We start from the raw sequence: 16,589 nt of genomic DNA, 5'->3' as shown, positions 1-16,589 counted from the left end.
CGCAGACCGTCGATGGTTACCTCCAGTCGTCCCGGTACCCTCTCCGGATACACTCTCGAGCGGTGACTTGACCCATTGAATTATACCACCATGGGAAATGTTGGAAGCCGGCTGGACGACTCGGGGAGTCTATACTTCAAGGATCAAAATAAATGTACGTCTTCAACTCCCGCGGCTTCTTTACGCATGCTCCGCAAAGCGTTCATCTTCAATCCCACCCGCGCTTTGTCCTTGCGTAGTAGTCGCAATCGCTGACAGCATGGGCTCATGCAGTTACGATCGCATCTGTGACTATACTTGACTCCAGGAGGCGAGTCTTGTTAAATCTTACCCCGAATTCATTCCCTGCAAGCAGATATATCGCCAAGCGTGATATCAGCGATGACACTCCGATTGAATACATCCAGGTATAGATTGAATATGTACCTAATTTTGTGATTCTAGAACCTTTGCTCACTCTTTTTCTGTATTGTGCAGGACCCTGATTTTTCCCCTTCTTCCCCAGCGCCCACCTTCCTTTTACGGCTTACCAACGAAGATGAGTTGAACTTCAACTTCACATTCATATTGAGACAGACTAAAACCGGCAATGTCGCGAATTCTACTGTTAATGGTGTTGCGACTTCTCTCCCAGAAGTTGCGGACACCGTGCTCACCGGTCTAACTTTCGCGCATGCGCCGAATTCAAAGGAGCTGGACAACCTAATTACCAGGGAATTTCATGCCAATCCCAATCTACAGAACAATTCGAATGTGCAGTTTGTAGGAGATTACTCCACGAACGGCAGTCCATCTGTGCAATTCGAATGGTCGTGGAGATGGAAGCCGCCAAAACCAGTAGAGGACAAAGGAGGCGGCTGGAGAAACAGCTGCAGTTTCTTGGAATATGACCAAAGGGCTAACCGGCTGAATACACTTGCTCATTTCTCTTTTTGGGTACAGAATACGATGCGCGCCTTGCCGAGCCCTCAAATTTTATCGCCAAGGTTAGAACTTAGCGTTCCACCCCGGCACCGTATACCTTCCTCGCACTCTGTACTTTCTCATTCCAGCGATGCAGATGCAGCATCTTACCCCCAGATGACACCCAGCACTCCGCCAGAGGTGGACTCCGTTTTCGTCCCACCACCACTCTCGGCACCCCCTCCACCCCCGGTTAAGATTGACCTTCCCCATTCGCGACCTGGTGAAGATAAGAGCATTGTTGAAGACGGTCCTTTATTCCGAGCTACAATGAAGGCTTTGGAACAGAAAACAGGCAATATGCGAGCCAAGATCAAGAAAGTCCTCAAAAAAGCCGAGGCGGCCCAGCAGGCTCAGACTACCTGCAATGACGCCGTAGAGGCCTTCCTGTCCGCACTCAACGACGCCTCAACACCGGACGGAAATGCGATACAACCGGCACTGGATCATTACTTTGAAAAAATCGCACGACAGATCCTGGACTACGAGAGGTTTAACACCCGACAGCTCCAGAGGCTTGTTATCGACCCGCTGATCAAACTTTACAATAATGACATAAAACAAGCCGAAGCCAAAAAGAAGGAATTCGAGGAAGAAAGCAGGGACTATTATGCCTATGTTAGTCGTTATCTCGGCCAACGTCAAGACTCTCTGAAGGAGAAGAAGCGGGCGGAGAGTGACTCCAAGTATCAAGCCAAAAGGCGGAACTTTGAGCTTAAACGGTTCGACTATTCGTCATTCATGCAGGATCTCCACGGTGGACGTAAAGAGCAGGAGGTCCTATCGCATCTCACAAAATACGCTGATACACAAGCAAAACGCTTTCTTGAAGCCGCCCAGAAAGTCGATGATATGATCCCTCAGCTAGACGCGCTTATACATGAGGTCAGTCAAGCAGATAAGGAGTTTCAATTCCAGCGAACAGAGAGGGAGGAGAAGCGAAGAGCCTTAGAAAAGAGTAGCAACATGTATCTTGAGCCTGATTCGCTGGTCAACTCGAACGTGCCATCAACACTATCAGGAAATGGCAGTGGAGCCCAGAGATCAGAGAACGAACTTGGGCGTGCAGATAGCACGGGATCTCAGCTGCGAAGCGTGATTAGCAATACTTCAACATCGACTCAAGCCAATGCATCCGGTATCACTCCTTCAGCCGGTCCAACCATAGCACCTACCCCTACAAGCTTAAGTGGTATGCCTGCCTAGAGAAGTTGCAGAGACTTCTAGACTCACACAAAATGATATTGCTTACTGGGGCTAATAACTGCTATAGGTCAGCAAAGAAAGGAGGGGCTCCTCTGGGCACTGTCCCGACCGGGTTCCCACATCGACCCGAAGGGAATCAATAAACAAGCCTGGCATAAGTAAGCCTACGAATCAATCACTCCACTTATCGTCGCTTAACTAACGTTCTACCCATAGGTTCTGGATTGTATTGGACCAAGGGAAACTATCGGAATATAGCAACTGGAAGCAAAAGCTTGACCTACACATGGATCCTATCGATCTACGAATGGCCTCTGTGCGAGAGGCTCGAAATGCAGAACGAAGATTCTGCTTCGAGGTCATTACTCCTCAGTATAAACGCATCTATCAAGCAACATCCGAGGAGGATATGGGTAACTGGATCCGGGCTATTAACAACGCCTTACAAAGTGCTGTTGAGGGTCGCGGCATGTCCCCACCGCTCTCTCCCACTGCAGATAATTCGTCCATTGGCCGTGATATTGGCTCTGTATTGACCGGGAAAAGTTCCTCATATTCAGGCCAACATTCCCACTCTACTGCATCCAATGCGTCAAACAACAGTGTAACCCGTCGCACGACTGTGGGTGCACGACCAAGCTACGTACGTGGCGATGGCAATAGTTTCGAGGACAATCCTTCCAGGCTGCTTCAGACAGTTCGTGATGCCGATCAGGGCAATAACTGGTGTGCTGACTGCGGATCGGCATCTAAGGTCGAGTGGGTCTCTATCAACCTAGGGATTGTTCTATGCATTGAATGTAGTGGTATTCACAGATCCCTTGGAACACACATTTCAAAGGTCCGATCCCTCACTCTTGATGTGAATTCTTTCTCGAATGACATCGTTGAAATCCTATTGCAAATTGGCAACCGCGTCAGCAACATGGTCTGGGAGGCCACGTTGGATCAATCCCAAAAGCCAATAGAGACGTCAACTCGAGAACAGCGCTTAAAGTTCATTACCGCGAAGTACAGTGAAAGAGCCTATGCTCAGAACCTACCCTCCCAGATGTCTCGTTTTGCAACCCCGGACGAAACACTTCTTGCCGCGATCAAGAAAAACGACATACAGGGTGTCCTCTACGGCATCGCACTTCGAGCTAATGTGAATATCACTGACCGTTCTCGTAATACCCATGCAGTTTTTCTTGCTCTTGCAGCAGCTGATCCAGCATCACCGGGTTCCACTTCATCTAGGCCTAGTACGAGCAACTCCGTAAAGCCAATCCCGTTCCCCATTGCTGAGCTGCTTGTTCAAAATGGAGCAGAAATTCCATCTCAGCCCCCGCCTATTCCTCTTTCGCCTGCCGCTCAATTATATCTGAGCCAACGAACCGCTAGAGTGCCTGCATTCGGCACATTGGCTGCATCTGCATCGGGTAAACCTACCGCTGACAGCCTGGGCACATTACCTAGTATTAGAGGAACCGGAAGTGATAATTCCGTTGTGTCTTCTCACGGGCCAAGCTCTTTAGATAGCAAGGAACGTGAAAAGCTACATAAAAGAGGAAGTGCTGGTGCCAGATTGGCTGGGAAGGTAGCCTCTTTAGGTATTGATCGATAAAGCTTCATTGGTATTATGCACTTGCTCTTCGTCTGCTCTGCTTCACTTCCACAGTGATTTGCCATTTAATGATAATTATACTTAATGAAGCTCAAGTGGACATGACATGATGTGAGGACTCGGGTTTGGACGATTTATGTATCTGTTTGGAGGCCAATTCAATCAGCTTCCACATGTTTCGTTTTATTTGCATTCATTGACATGTTGTCTCTCTTGTTCCTCCATTTTATTGTTAATATTCTCTTTCATCTTACGATTGACTCCGTGTCTTCTTTTCTTACTTCCCTCCTTTTCTACATTGTGTTCCGTTTCTCATGGATTGACTTTTGTTCCTTTGCATTCCCTAATGCCGAGGGCTTAATTTGCACACATTTTATACCATTCAACACTTTTGGGTCTCCTCTCTCCCTCCCCCCCTTTTTTCTTTTTGTGTGTGTTGGGGTGTGGGTGAAATCTGGTTGTTTTTATTGCAAGCGTATCCGAGGAAGAGTGTCCCATTATGATAGGATTAGAGCTTGGCCATAATGTTAATAATGGTGACAGCTGACAAGATACTTATAGTAGCAAAGATTATATATGACCAGTGTATAGTTTATAATTGATAGAGCATACTTGCATTTTGCTGTCTCCATTCTTTGCCTATACGTCGCCCATTGTCTCTAGTTATCATACACGTCTATTGTGAAGTACATATACCTACACTGAGCGGGTTGATTCGATTAGTCGATGAAGAGAGACATTGAAAGGGAAAAGCATAGTCACAGGGACAATGTATAAATAGAGAGTACTTTTTTCAGCGAATGCAAACTTCAGTCTTCGCATGACACCCAGCTGCTCCTGTAATACTTGCATAAAAGCACCACTGTACTAACTAGTAGAATTGCTTCTCTCATCGATAGAATACTTCCATGTACTGGCACGGTGCTTAGGGATAGACCACACAACCCCTCTCGCAGATTTGGAGGCCAACGACGACTGTCAATTTGCCACACTTCTGGACTTCAAGAAATTGCGGGCTCATTTGATTCAGGACACACATCACAGATGGAGAAAAGAACGGGCCCAATGGCCTTCATTTCGTTTGGTGATTTTTCTCCGAAGATAGCCTCTCGGAGTTCTTTTCCTAAGAGAAGCCAACTAAATAGGTGAATTGTGGCGTTGCAGAAGCCTATGATAGAATCATTTATTTTACAAATGGCTTCGTATGATCTAGCCCTAATAGACAACGATGCACAGTACTAACTACTACTGTGGGCACCCAGCCCCTTCCCAGCCCCTTCCCAGCCCCCAATTCACCCATAGAAATAAGAATTAAAAGAATATTAGGGAGGGAGACAGAGAAACAAAATGGATGTTGGGCAACTCCAAATCCTATGAGTCGAGATCTACATGGAGATGGATGCGATGGACCCGGCAGTATGAACACGCATTGTAGATTATGACGTCATAGGCGCACCTTGCAGTTTCTTTCTTCTGACCAGCCACACATTTAGATTTCTTATATGAACCACTATCTGACGTATGTCTCACCACACGGCATCTATCTATCCACTCATCAATCAAAGCTTTTACTGTTCTTGGTAGTAGATGGTGTGGTCCACTCGCTTTCTCTCCGGGTGGCAAACATCAATCATCTATACTTACTACGAGGTGGTTCGCCCCACAGACAGGAGGGTGTGTCAGCCAAAAAAGAAGGTGGTTGCAGCAAGTTCTGTCCTATATTACAGGTAGTGTGGCCTGTATTTAACCATATACTAATGGATGAAGTTTCCTTACAACCTGAGTGGATGTTGGCCCCAAGAGATGTACAATAACCTGGTGTGATCTTTGATGGGTATCTTCAGTCTAGTTGTGGTAGATAGATTGATGGATCAAGGATGACAGACACAGGGCCCGGTTTGCCTACATGGCAAGTTTGACTATCGATAGCTTATACAAAGATTAGGTCCATTAATAACTTGATAATGTTGACTTGGTATACTTCAGGTTGGTGCGTGGCTACCAGCACTACCTCGTGCCTACTATCCTCTACTATGTACTAAGAATTATATCCTGGACCGTATCAGAGGCCCACAACCTGGGTGCATGGATTTCCCGCCAATCACACTCATTGCTATCAGGTTTCCGGCGCATCTAAACCATCAAAATACACACTCTAGCTAGGCACTGCTGATACCTAAGTCACGGGATTTTACTAGAATCATCTTCGAGTAGATTATGTAAGGCTGTGGAATCAGAGGGCCTTAGCGTGATAAATCATAAGATTTCCTCTGTATTCGGTGTAGCACAGCTGGGTGTATATGTGATTTTTTTTTTGGTAGTTGTGTTTGTTTTGTACAAAGTATATTTATGACTTGCGCGGGTGTCCGCCGACCTGGCGCAGGAGCCAGTTCATGACTTTTCTTCACTAGATTTGAAGAAGAAGTTTGAAAACAATGGCGAGTCAGGCACTTTTGCACTGGGATATTTATATGGGTACACAGAGAACGCATGTGAAGTGTGTTTATGAAGGATTCCTGAAGGACGGATGAGATGAGGTTCACTGAGTAAATCATTGATTGGCTGGGATCTCATCCCGTCAGGTGGACCTCTGGTGTAGTTCAATCAAAAAGGATGGGCTCGGAGATCTTTTTTCTCTCCTTAGTGTACATAGTACTTTTCACCCATTTATAAATCAATCTATTTTTATAATGCGCGCTCTCTCCCTTTCTTTGTTCATCATCATCATCATCTTCTTAATATTTTCTTTCTTTCTTTTTTTTTTTTTTTTTAATTCATCCTCATTTTTGTATGGGGCGTGAAGGGTGGCACAGCCCAATGTACTAAATCTGTTCTTAAAACTTAGTAGACCCATGCTGGCCGAGACCCGACTCAGGCTAGGTGTATTACCCGATAAGTAAATAGCCAGGTGGGGTACGTTGAATTCCCTCGGCTTTTGAGAGGCTGTTGAAGCTTACGATGCAGGACACCTAGCCCGGCGCTCGACATACAGTACTTACCTTGTGCTTCTAAGAAGGCACACATACTGCAAGGTTTCTTCTTCTTTCCTTTTTTTCTTTTGTTTTATTTTCTGTCTCTTTGGCGTGTCTATACTGGGCTGGGGAGGAAGATGCCATGGAGTCCCAAGGGAATTGCTTACACTTTATCTGGTTTTCCCCTTCGGACTAGTTGCTCGTTTCCCAGTCCGTTTTTCCAACGCCACTTGAAGAGAGGGTGCCTAACTAAGGCTCACTCCATCGAGTTTATGACTCTACTCAACCTCATTTGTTGGATCATGAATGTGAAAAGAATAGACTTGCAGGTAGATCATAGATGATCCTCTTCCTCTCAGACGGCATGCACCGAGAGGGGAGAGACCGAAATGATAAAAGTGGTGCCGTTGGTGTTGCACCCCCAGCGCCACGTCTCCATCCGACAGTGGACCAACTACCCGGCCAAGTGTGTCTCGAAGCCCATCAGAATCTTCCATTGTTTTCACTGGGCAGCATGGAGATCGGGCCCTAGTGGGAATGTACCCCCTGCCGTTATGATTCTGATGGCCCTCCGTCTTAGGTTATGATCAACCAACTCGTCTTCCTCAGGGTGGGGATTTTTCAATTTCGATTTCTTTTTTTTATAGGAATTATTTTTTTTTATTATCCTATTTTCTCTCCTTGGTGTTACGCGCCGTTGGCCCTCTCGTCCTCTTTTTAGAATTTCCACAATCATCGGGAGGGTCATGACGCTGGTGACTTTGTCCCCACTGCTGCTGTACTCATGACCAGAATCCAGACTCAGATGGCAGTACTCCGCAGGCCAGTCCATCTCTCCATGCCGTCCCTTGCTTCTTATAGTTATTATCAAAGTGTGTCCTCTTCCTACAATCACAATGACAGATATGATCTCATTATTTTCTACATTACGTCTATGTGATTGACAGACACTCAAGATTATGTGTATGAAGCCACAGCTCATGCATTGATCATGGTGTCCACTGGCGATCGAGTCCTTCAATACGCCGATCCTCGCCACTTATTGGTGCCAGTCAGTCATCGGAAGGCCGGAACTACCTATATTCTTAACTAACCATATTGTTGGATGCAGTCACGCCGTTGCATGACTCCTGGTGGCTTATGTGTGTAGATCAGTATACTTCTGCTGCCATTTTATACCATTATACTTCCCTCAGCCATGATTACACCCACATAGATCCATTGCCTCATACGTATTAATTCAGATGTGATCAACACCCAGTCAATGGATGTCAGCTCTACCTCCTAAGCATTTGCCACCGGTATGTTTGTGCTCGATGGGATCGCGCCCACTAGGCCCAAACCCTCAATCACTACTCTTGAAAATGGACTCGATGTTTTCAAGCTGTTACAACGACCACGGATCCATCTTTTCTACTGGGCCAGGGGATATGCTAACGGCACCCAATCATCAGTGGGAGAACGCAGCCATCGAGTCAATTATTGCATCTCATGCCTTTCCGCGCTAGTGGCTTCTTTTCATGATTGACTAAGCCATACCTTTCCACCAATATTTTTATTTTTATTTTTTGCCCTTTTTTTTGCATTTTTCTTTGCTTTTTTACACAGTATAGTAATAATCCACTGTTCGGATCTTGTGTGGCCATTCCTGACAAATGGCTTTCTTTCAATCATATTTCCTCAGTATTTGTGATTTATACTTCAATAAATACTGGACCCGTCACGGATCTCTCCACTCAGGTGAAATATTTCAAACATTGTCCTGGGATTTCAGCTTCAATTTGGTCAAACATCCTGCGATTCACTGTCAGTAATATCTCCCTAATCTCAGCCTCTTCTCGGCAACTTCGGCTCACGAATCAGGCCATATCTTCCACTGTGGGATTTGAAAGGGCTCGCATGTTGAGGTGAAGCCTCGCCTGTGGATACTGCCTTACAAGCCACGGCCACCGCCGCAAACACCAAAGGGTAGGGTAGGTAGAGGGCAAATCCCGGGAGATAACGAGGAAAAGCCAGCGAATATTCTGCACATTACTGGATTTGTTTTCCAGTTAGCTGTCTGTCCGCCACTGTACAGTCCCTCTTACCGATATAATACTAGCCCTATATATGAGCCCAGACGAACACGTCTCAAGGTGCCCCATCTCGTTCCACACCGGAACTCTTATCCACATTTTGACAGTGATCTTCTACGGATTATGCTGAGTCTGGAGGGTTCTCTTCCCGGAATCATTATTTATCCCTCACCCCTTCTCTTCATGCCTAGTTTACCGCCTCAGTTTTAGTGGGCGTACGTTTACGAAAGAAGCCAAACCACGCCCACAGTTCTAAAACTGAACTTAATTGTCTGGTCCACTCATTTATCTATCGATTGGAGATTAGGAGTTCCTGATTGACAAGACAGCAATCTTCCACCTATTACTCATATCTTATATCCTTTCTGTCTATATTGTGGAGACCCGCCGGACCACAATCGTTTTCGCCGTCAATTATCCAGACCTGCTCCCTGTGAAGAGGGGGCAAAAGAATCAAACATAACAAAAGTAGGAAAAGGTGAGGAGGCTTTCTTTTCTCTGATACCGGTGACTTTATCCCTTCGTTTCCCAGCATTTACCATTTACCCTGGCCCAAAGGTATACATGATGAAAGGCCAAGTGAAATATCGCCACTCTTGTCCGTTTCTTCAGTTCAACGACCAGTCATTCAGATCTGGTCCTCCTGCTATACTATTTTTGTTGTTGTCATTTTTCTCCCTTGTCCCCTGTCGCAACAGAAATGAGAGCCAAGAAGACGAGCCCATCTCTGGCTGCCCTCTTCCCCTTTTGGCTTGATACAAAAGCCACTAAGCTCTATCCACCATCCACTTCTTACCGTACGTTTTGCCGCCATTGTCTTCTCACCTCTGAGATGCTGCCACTAGCACGAGTATCGCCCTCTGAATGTCACTTTTTCTGGTTTCTGCTCTCGCCTGGGCCCTATCTGCTCTATGCCTGTGGTTTCTACCAACCCTCTAGAATTCTTATGGGAAATTTATTTCCTCGTCTACTTCTGACGAGCCCCCATTCTCCACTCATTGATTCTGGGATTATCCTATGATTCAGGCTTGAGTGTGTGGGGTTGAGGGAGGAGGGGGCATGCTAACCGGGGGGTGCGCGTGTGCGTGCATTTTGACTGTATTTAGGCCCGTTTCCACAGTCCACAGACCCTCTATTACAATATTGTACCATCCGAGAAATCCTTAGTATGACTGCTAGGCTAGTCAGCTTGGGTATCTCTTCAATTCCTAGCAGCAATCTTCCTGTCTTCAATAATTGCACTCATTCCCCTCCCACTCCCGCTTTGCTCGTTGGGCTTAGGAATCATATTCCAATTTGCCTCACCCAAAATATCCAGTGCATTCTTTCTTTCTCTCTCTATCTCTTCATTTATCCCTCATTCCCTCACATACCTCTCCCTTCCTGCTCCTCTATCGCTATTGCGTCTTTCCTTTTTGGCTTTTTCCTCTCTCTCTTTTCTTCCCTCTTTTCCAGTTCATCGCCCAAATCCCCCTCCTTTATCAGCGCCCTTCTTCTGCCCACCCAACTGTTTCACATTAAGAGGTGTTTGAAAGTTGCTTTGCGGAGGTCACGGCATAATCTAACGCATGGACATATTCTTGTCACTGCAGTGAAATACTACCACAGCATCAAAAGCAATTGCACCCAGGTAGAAGAACCTTGGAAGGAAGGTATGTGTTGTAGTTTCCTTCCTATACTGGGAGGGTTGGCACTATCCACTGTAGATGGTCGACTAACTCCTTCGAGACTTGCTTTTGCACCGGGCGTGTTTCTGGTGCTCTAGATCCTGCCATGACGAACACCGCAGATAATGTTTCTTCAAGCAATTCGAAACCAGCAAGGGTAGAACCGGGTGGCAACCCACCGTCAAACCCTAACAAAGCCAACTCATCGGCAACTGCAACTCAAAAGTCTGGTCAGTACCACCTATTATATTCGCAAGTTACTGAGCAACGGAAGAACTCGATGCTAAAGCTAGCATCCTCCTACAGACATTGGGTTCTTACAGGACTCTCGACCACATAGTATACATCATCATCCCGAAGATCCTACTTATGTGAGACATAATGGCCGTGGATTGCCTCCAGCCACGCTGAGCATGGGCGGCATGAGGTCCGCGCTACCCGGCTACCGAGCCGACACTGTTGTTTTTGACCGGCGTGTGATGCCACAGCGCTTTGTGCCTACAGGGCCTGGTCATGGAGTGGTATACTCATCAATGCACCCTTTACCATTGTTCCTTGAGACAACACCGAACATGAATATGCCTGTCCATAACCCGTTCTCTCAAGCATATTCACTTTACTCACAGGAGCAGCAGCAGCAGCAACAACAAGAACATATGCCATCTCAGCATACTGGGCCTGGGTATCAGCCGCTAGGATACAGCTCACCAACACACTTGGGAATCCCGCCAGCCGAATACGGGCAAATTTATTATGCTCCGCCTACGTATGTGGCATCTCATGGACATAGTGCAGTTCAGGCGAATGTGACAATCCATTTACATCAAAATTGCCCATCCAAAAATACCCAAGAGAACTTTGCTAAAGCATCAACAACTCTTTCAAAAGGGTCCAAGTCTCGTACCCCAGAGTCGGGCTATGATGTCTCAAAGACTATCGTGGACGGGTCAACTCCAATGAGATCCACCCAAACTCCGCCCTCCGCGATGGGTAAGCAGAAAAGGGAGAACTATGCCGCAGATTTAATGGCTCATGGTTCCCCTTTATCACGGACTGATATTCATTTGGGTGGTACAGCTCCACACCCAATCAACCTTACCCGCCCCATAACACCGCGAGGACCACCAAGGAAGCCAAAGCAATCTGGTCATGCTTTATGGGTTGGCAATCTACCCCCCGGGACAGATATCAATGAACTGAAAGACTACTTCGCACGGGATGCCACTAAAGATGTTGAAAGTGTCTTTCTCATATCGAAAAGTAACTGTGCCTTTGTCAATTACAAGACGGAGGTGGCCTGCCTTGCAGCACTATCGAGATTCCACGACACAAGGTTCCATGGAGCACGTCTCGTCTGTCGACTGCGTCGAGATTCGATATCTTCTGCCCCGCAGCCCGATTCATCGAGTTGTTCATCTCAAGCTGAGAACGGTGCTGACGCTATACACAACGAACAGAATGAAAGTATGCTGGTGAAAAAGATCGTTGATAGTACATATTCGAGTCCTCGAATGCCAAACAGATATTTCATTGTCAAAAGCCTGTCTATGGATGATCTCGAACTGAGTAGACAAAGTGGGATCTGGGCAACGCAGGCGCATAACGAGGGTAACTTGAACCATGCTTATCAGGCGAGTCTTACATTCAAATGAAGGTGGAAGGCGACACAAAGAAGAAAGTACCTTGAGTTAATACAGTTGGAACCTAGACTGCTGATAATGTCTACCTTGTCTTTTCCGCCAATAAGTCTGGCGAGTATTATGGGTACGCTCGGATGGTGTCGCCAATCCAAGAGGACGACGGCTTGATCATGGAGATGCTGCCTCGCCCCAACCACATCCAGGCCGAGTCCGAGGACTTAGATTTGACACCAACTCCAGCGACGTCCACCGCCCCAAATGGACGGATCATCAACGATCTTGCGCGGGGAACTGTGTTCTGGGAAGCAGACTCATCGGAAGATGAAGGCGGAAGAAAGATTGCTAAGAGCGTCGCGGAGGTAGCCGAGGAGGTAGCAGAGTCGGGCTTCCAGTCTATCGGGAAGCCGTTCCGGATCCAATGGCTTTCAACAGAACGAGTCCCTTTCTACCGCACACGTGGTTTGCGGAACCCCTGGAACGCAAACCGAGAAATCAAGATTGCCCGAGACGGCACAGAAATTGAGCCGGCTGTCGGGGAGAGGCTTGTGCAGCTATTCCACACACCTTACGTTGGGTGAAGCGAAAGAAGAAGAAGCTGAGGCATTCCTGAATAGATTGATGCTCAGAATCTCACGGCTTGACCCCAGAGTCTCTCTATAAATAAATCAATACGTGAGTATGGTTTTCGTTTTGCTACATATTATTTTAAACTTTCCTCCCCCTCTTTGGATGAAGGTAGAAGAACAATAGAAGACCGCGAACAGCAAAGGAGAGGAAAAGAGGAAAGGTAGAAGGGAAAGGTGTGGTAGAAGGGCGAAGAGGGATACATCGTATATCGTTCTATAATTTCCAGTGTGGCTAATAATTGCTATCATATCCTACGTCCCTGATGTTTAGGGTCGTAGAAAAGGGTAGATACCTTCGCTATATTCTACCTATATGTATATTCTTGTCTTGTAGTGCGGTGTGGAAAGAGGAGTTGTATGAAACTGCTCCTTCGGGGGAGAGAGTAGCGGGGGGTCATTGGAGAGACGAGGGGTATAAATCATCTCTCGAAGATGACTGTCAATTGTCATCCGACTTGTTAGCTAAGTTCTTACTTGAGTAATGTACATAGTCTGAGAGGGGAAGAGGGGCTATTGTGAAGGAAATTTGAGCTAATGTTAGTTAGCCTTGAATACTGATAAGAACACGAATAAGCTCCAAAAGGATTAATGGAATCTTGGCTCCCTTTCCAAAACCCTTCAACTTGGCAAGTAGTAACCTGAGGTAGGCTAACATGTGATCAGTGTGGGTCAAAACGGACAGATTTAAATTGGTAGAAAAATCGATTGATCGATAGATACTGCGGAGGTTCTAATGCTTTATCCCCTTTAAACTTTTCCACTCCTCCCAAGTTGTCCAATCCAATATCATGTTAACCATCTTTTGGCCTTTGACCTCATCAGTCATGGCCATGAGATGAATCATCGAGTTGCCCCCGGATCCAACCCCAAGGAGGCTAGACCGGTTCTGGCCCACGGTCAATCGTGGGGTAAAGTTACCTAAACCTTACTGACTGTACAGGTCATTCTTCGTCTGATCTTCTGTTTCACTCAAAGGAACATTCCTTTTCTTTTTGTTCCCCCCCTCTAGATCGGGTGTCCCTTTCTTCTCCCAACGAACTGTCTTCTTACTCTATCTGTAAAATACTACTGAGGTATTGGTGATTCATTCCCCGGTACAGTAGCTACAGCTCCTGGAATGGTAGATCCTTGGGAGGTCTTTTTGTGGTAGCCCTCCCCAGAGCTAGCGTCTTCTCCACCTCCTGAAAGTTCATCCCATACACCGGCGAGTTTTGTGCCAAGGAAAACCGATTGAAACCCATTCATGCTGGAGCTCTCCACCCCCTCTGCAGCTAGCTGGTCGATCATAAGGTATGAAAAACCCGCTCTTTCCGCATTCCCTAGCTTGACCCCCCTCTGTTCCCTCCCGTTTCTTGTCTGGGTCATTAATAGCACCCCGTATCCCTCCCTGGTGGTGGCTCTTCTTCTGCCAACCGTGGCGGCTTCAGCACCTTTTCCTGTCGTTCTTGTCGTCACTACTGTTGCATCGTTGGGAATGCATTCATATTTCAGTATCTTTGTGTGACATACCTGGCTGACTGATTCCCCCATAACAGACCTGTCTGCACATTACGGAGTACTGAGCTTCACTTCCTCCTGTTGCTATCTCCTTGCCAGTTGTTCACGAGGGTTTGACGTCATACCGTGTATGATACCCTGAGCACAAAAGTAGTAGCCTCAATTTACGGTTAACACTGAATATTTCAACGCTTCTGCCCACGTCGACTTGTTCATACTCGTGGAAAAGGGTGTGTCTTGCCCGGCTAAGAGCTCACCTAGCCCCTCAACCATATCCGACACGCTCCCTGTCACACTCCCTTCCAAATTATCAACTCTGTTGAATAACCTCACGGGATTGTTCACCAAGGTCTCGATAGAATGTCAGGCGGTCGTTCGACTTCTCCCATCTCTGTTCCTCCATCATCGCGACAGCGTCGAGCTTCCTTGGCATCAGGCCTTGGCTTAGCTGATTATCTGTCGAAATCCGGGAATCAAGGGACCACCTCAAGCGTTCCAACCGGTCCAATGGCTAGTGCCGTAGCCAACGCACAGTCGCACCATGGGCGACGGCTATCCATTACCACGCTGGGGCTTTCAGGCTCACCAACTCAAACTTCACCGTTTGGGGGAAGAAACTTGCGACATGGTAGTGTGTCCAGTTCCATGGGATCTAACCCCGCGAGCCTCGAGGACGCGGTCATAGAGGATAATGAGAATGGCCCTCCTAGTGTCACGCCGACCTCTCCGTTCGCACGGAGGGTTTCCTTTGGCGCACAAGCATTGCGAGATGTCCGCGGAGGAAGCACAGGCAATGGTAGATATCCCTCTCCTTGGTCACCCGTGGCTGGACGGCGCTCAAATGCGTCGCCAGCCAGCAGCACTTCTATCAATACCACCACTGTTTCAGTAGCTGCAACTACACACAAAGTGATTTCTGAAAATGATAGATCTAACCCGTCTTGGCGACCATTAGGCGAAGGCTTCAATTGGTCCGAAGCTCTTCGAACTCGGGCCGAGCGTGCCCCGTCGATTGGAAATAACTCCTCAAATACACCTCAAGCACAGCATACAGCAAACCCGGCTCAGTCTGGGCAGCATCAGCGGGCGGCCTCCATCGCTTCAATGGAACAACCAGCCCGGGAGATGCCCAAGCAACCCCGGCAAAATAAGCCGGACTTCTTTCAGGAGAAAATACTCCGTGGAGATTTCATGGATTAGGCTCGCTTACTTAAGTTCTTTCTACCTCTTCGTTCCTGTCTAGCACTTCATCTTCCTTACCACAAGGGCCAAGGATCAATGACTTAAACGAAAGAGAGACGGGCGAGGGGAAGAATCTAAAACAGAAATGGGCTTGATAAATAAGCCATTGCATCTAATCAATGTGGTACTTCCGGTTCTACCTTCGCAAGGCATGTCAAGGCTGACTGTTCAGTCAGCTGGCTGCCCTTTTCATGATACATCAATCCGGTTCATCTACGGAACGAAAAGATATCGGAGCCGTTGTCGCAGTCAGCTCCGGACTATTTTAACATTAGCCTTGATAAAAAATAAAAAACATAAAAATAAAAATAAAAATAAAAGAGAGAGAGAGAGAGAGAGAGGAAGCCAGGTGAGAGATCCAAAAGGGTGACAGAGTCTTAGTCAAATTTCGACGCAAAACATTTTGTAACCAGGGTAATGATCGCATTGTTGATTTAGCGTATGTTTATGTTTCGTTCTTTTCCTTTCGAACGCTGCTGGTCAGACCTCATGTTCATTGCACTCGCGATTCTATGACATATCCAGATGGTTGATAGGTCGTTCTAAAATGGTTGTCGGTGTCCTAATGACTGCAATCACACTCTCGCACACAATGTTCTATTTACATCATATATTTTTCGACCTGTCTGTATTTTGTTGTTCATCATATGTTTATAACACTTTCCAAGTATAGTTAAGCATCTGCCCAATAAAATGAAGTAGTATGGACTGTAAAGCGACATTATTGCTCTAATACATACACGAAAGTGTAATGGCCTTCCCCAGAATACCATTAAATGTATATCATAGCAGCTAATAGCTTGAAAACTATGGTACTATATGTGTGCCCGTTCTGATACTTTGTTGATTTAAGTCTATGGGATCATAATACAAATGTAGGATACTGATCCTGCGTACAGCCCCCACATTTCCACCTCGCTTTACTTTTTATTGCCACAACTCTTCTATTATTTATGAGAATAAGCACCCTTGACTGTAGGAGGGTGGGGTCACTGTGATTTCTTCGAAGGGGATTGAAGAGCGTATAAAATGGGGCAGGGGTATTCCCTGTACGGAAGTCTCCCTCCTACATCCCCACTCCTGCCTCTTTGAAAA

The 16,589-nt window shown here is 46.7% G+C and overlaps 4 protein-coding genes across 4 annotated transcripts; all 4 read left to right on the top strand.

The window, feature by feature from the left end:
• Nucleotides 1–90: 90 nt before the first annotated feature.
• On the top strand, nt 91–1,460 carry AO090026000835 (uncharacterized protein; the record flags this gene model as incomplete). Its single annotated transcript, XM_023235881.1, has 4 exons — nt 91–154; nt 274–407; nt 478–1,015; nt 1,438–1,460. 4 exons carry the CDS (start codon nt 91–93, stop codon nt 1,458–1,460), a joined length of 759 nt encoding a protein of 252 aa, XP_023091196.1.
• A 995-nt stretch (nt 1,461–2,455) lies between these two features.
• AO090026000836 (uncharacterized protein) lies at nt 2,456–3,775 on the top strand (the record flags this gene model as incomplete). The annotated part of the gene is made up of 1 exon (XM_023235880.1): nt 2,456–3,775. One exon carries the CDS (start codon nt 2,456–2,458, stop codon nt 3,773–3,775), a length of 1,320 nt encoding a protein of 439 aa, XP_023091197.1.
• Nucleotides 3,776–10,595: 6,820 nt separating this feature from the next.
• Nucleotides 10,596–12,707, top strand: AO090026000837 (putative YT521-B-like splicing factor; the record flags this gene model as incomplete). Its single annotated transcript, XM_023235879.1, has 4 exons — nt 10,596–10,719; nt 10,796–12,097; nt 12,121–12,167; nt 12,198–12,707. The coding sequence occupies 4 exons, from the start codon at nt 10,596–10,598 to the stop codon at nt 12,705–12,707; spliced, it is 1,983 nt and encodes a 660-aa protein (XP_023091198.1).
• Nucleotides 12,708–14,612: 1,905 nt separating this feature from the next.
• AO090026000839 (uncharacterized protein) lies at nt 14,613–15,452 on the top strand (the record flags this gene model as incomplete). Its single annotated transcript, XM_023235878.1, has 1 exon — nt 14,613–15,452. One exon carries the CDS (start codon nt 14,613–14,615, stop codon nt 15,450–15,452), a length of 840 nt encoding a protein of 279 aa, XP_023091199.1.
• Between the last annotated feature and the right edge of the window lie 1,137 nt (nt 15,453–16,589).

The sequence above is a fragment of the Aspergillus oryzae genome, chromosome 3 (assembly GCF_000184455.2).
Source record: "Aspergillus oryzae RIB40 DNA, chromosome 3".
Classification (NCBI taxonomy): Eukaryota; Fungi; Ascomycota; class Eurotiomycetes; order Eurotiales; family Aspergillaceae; genus Aspergillus; species Aspergillus oryzae.
This window is presented reverse-complemented; position numbering and strand designations above follow the sequence as displayed.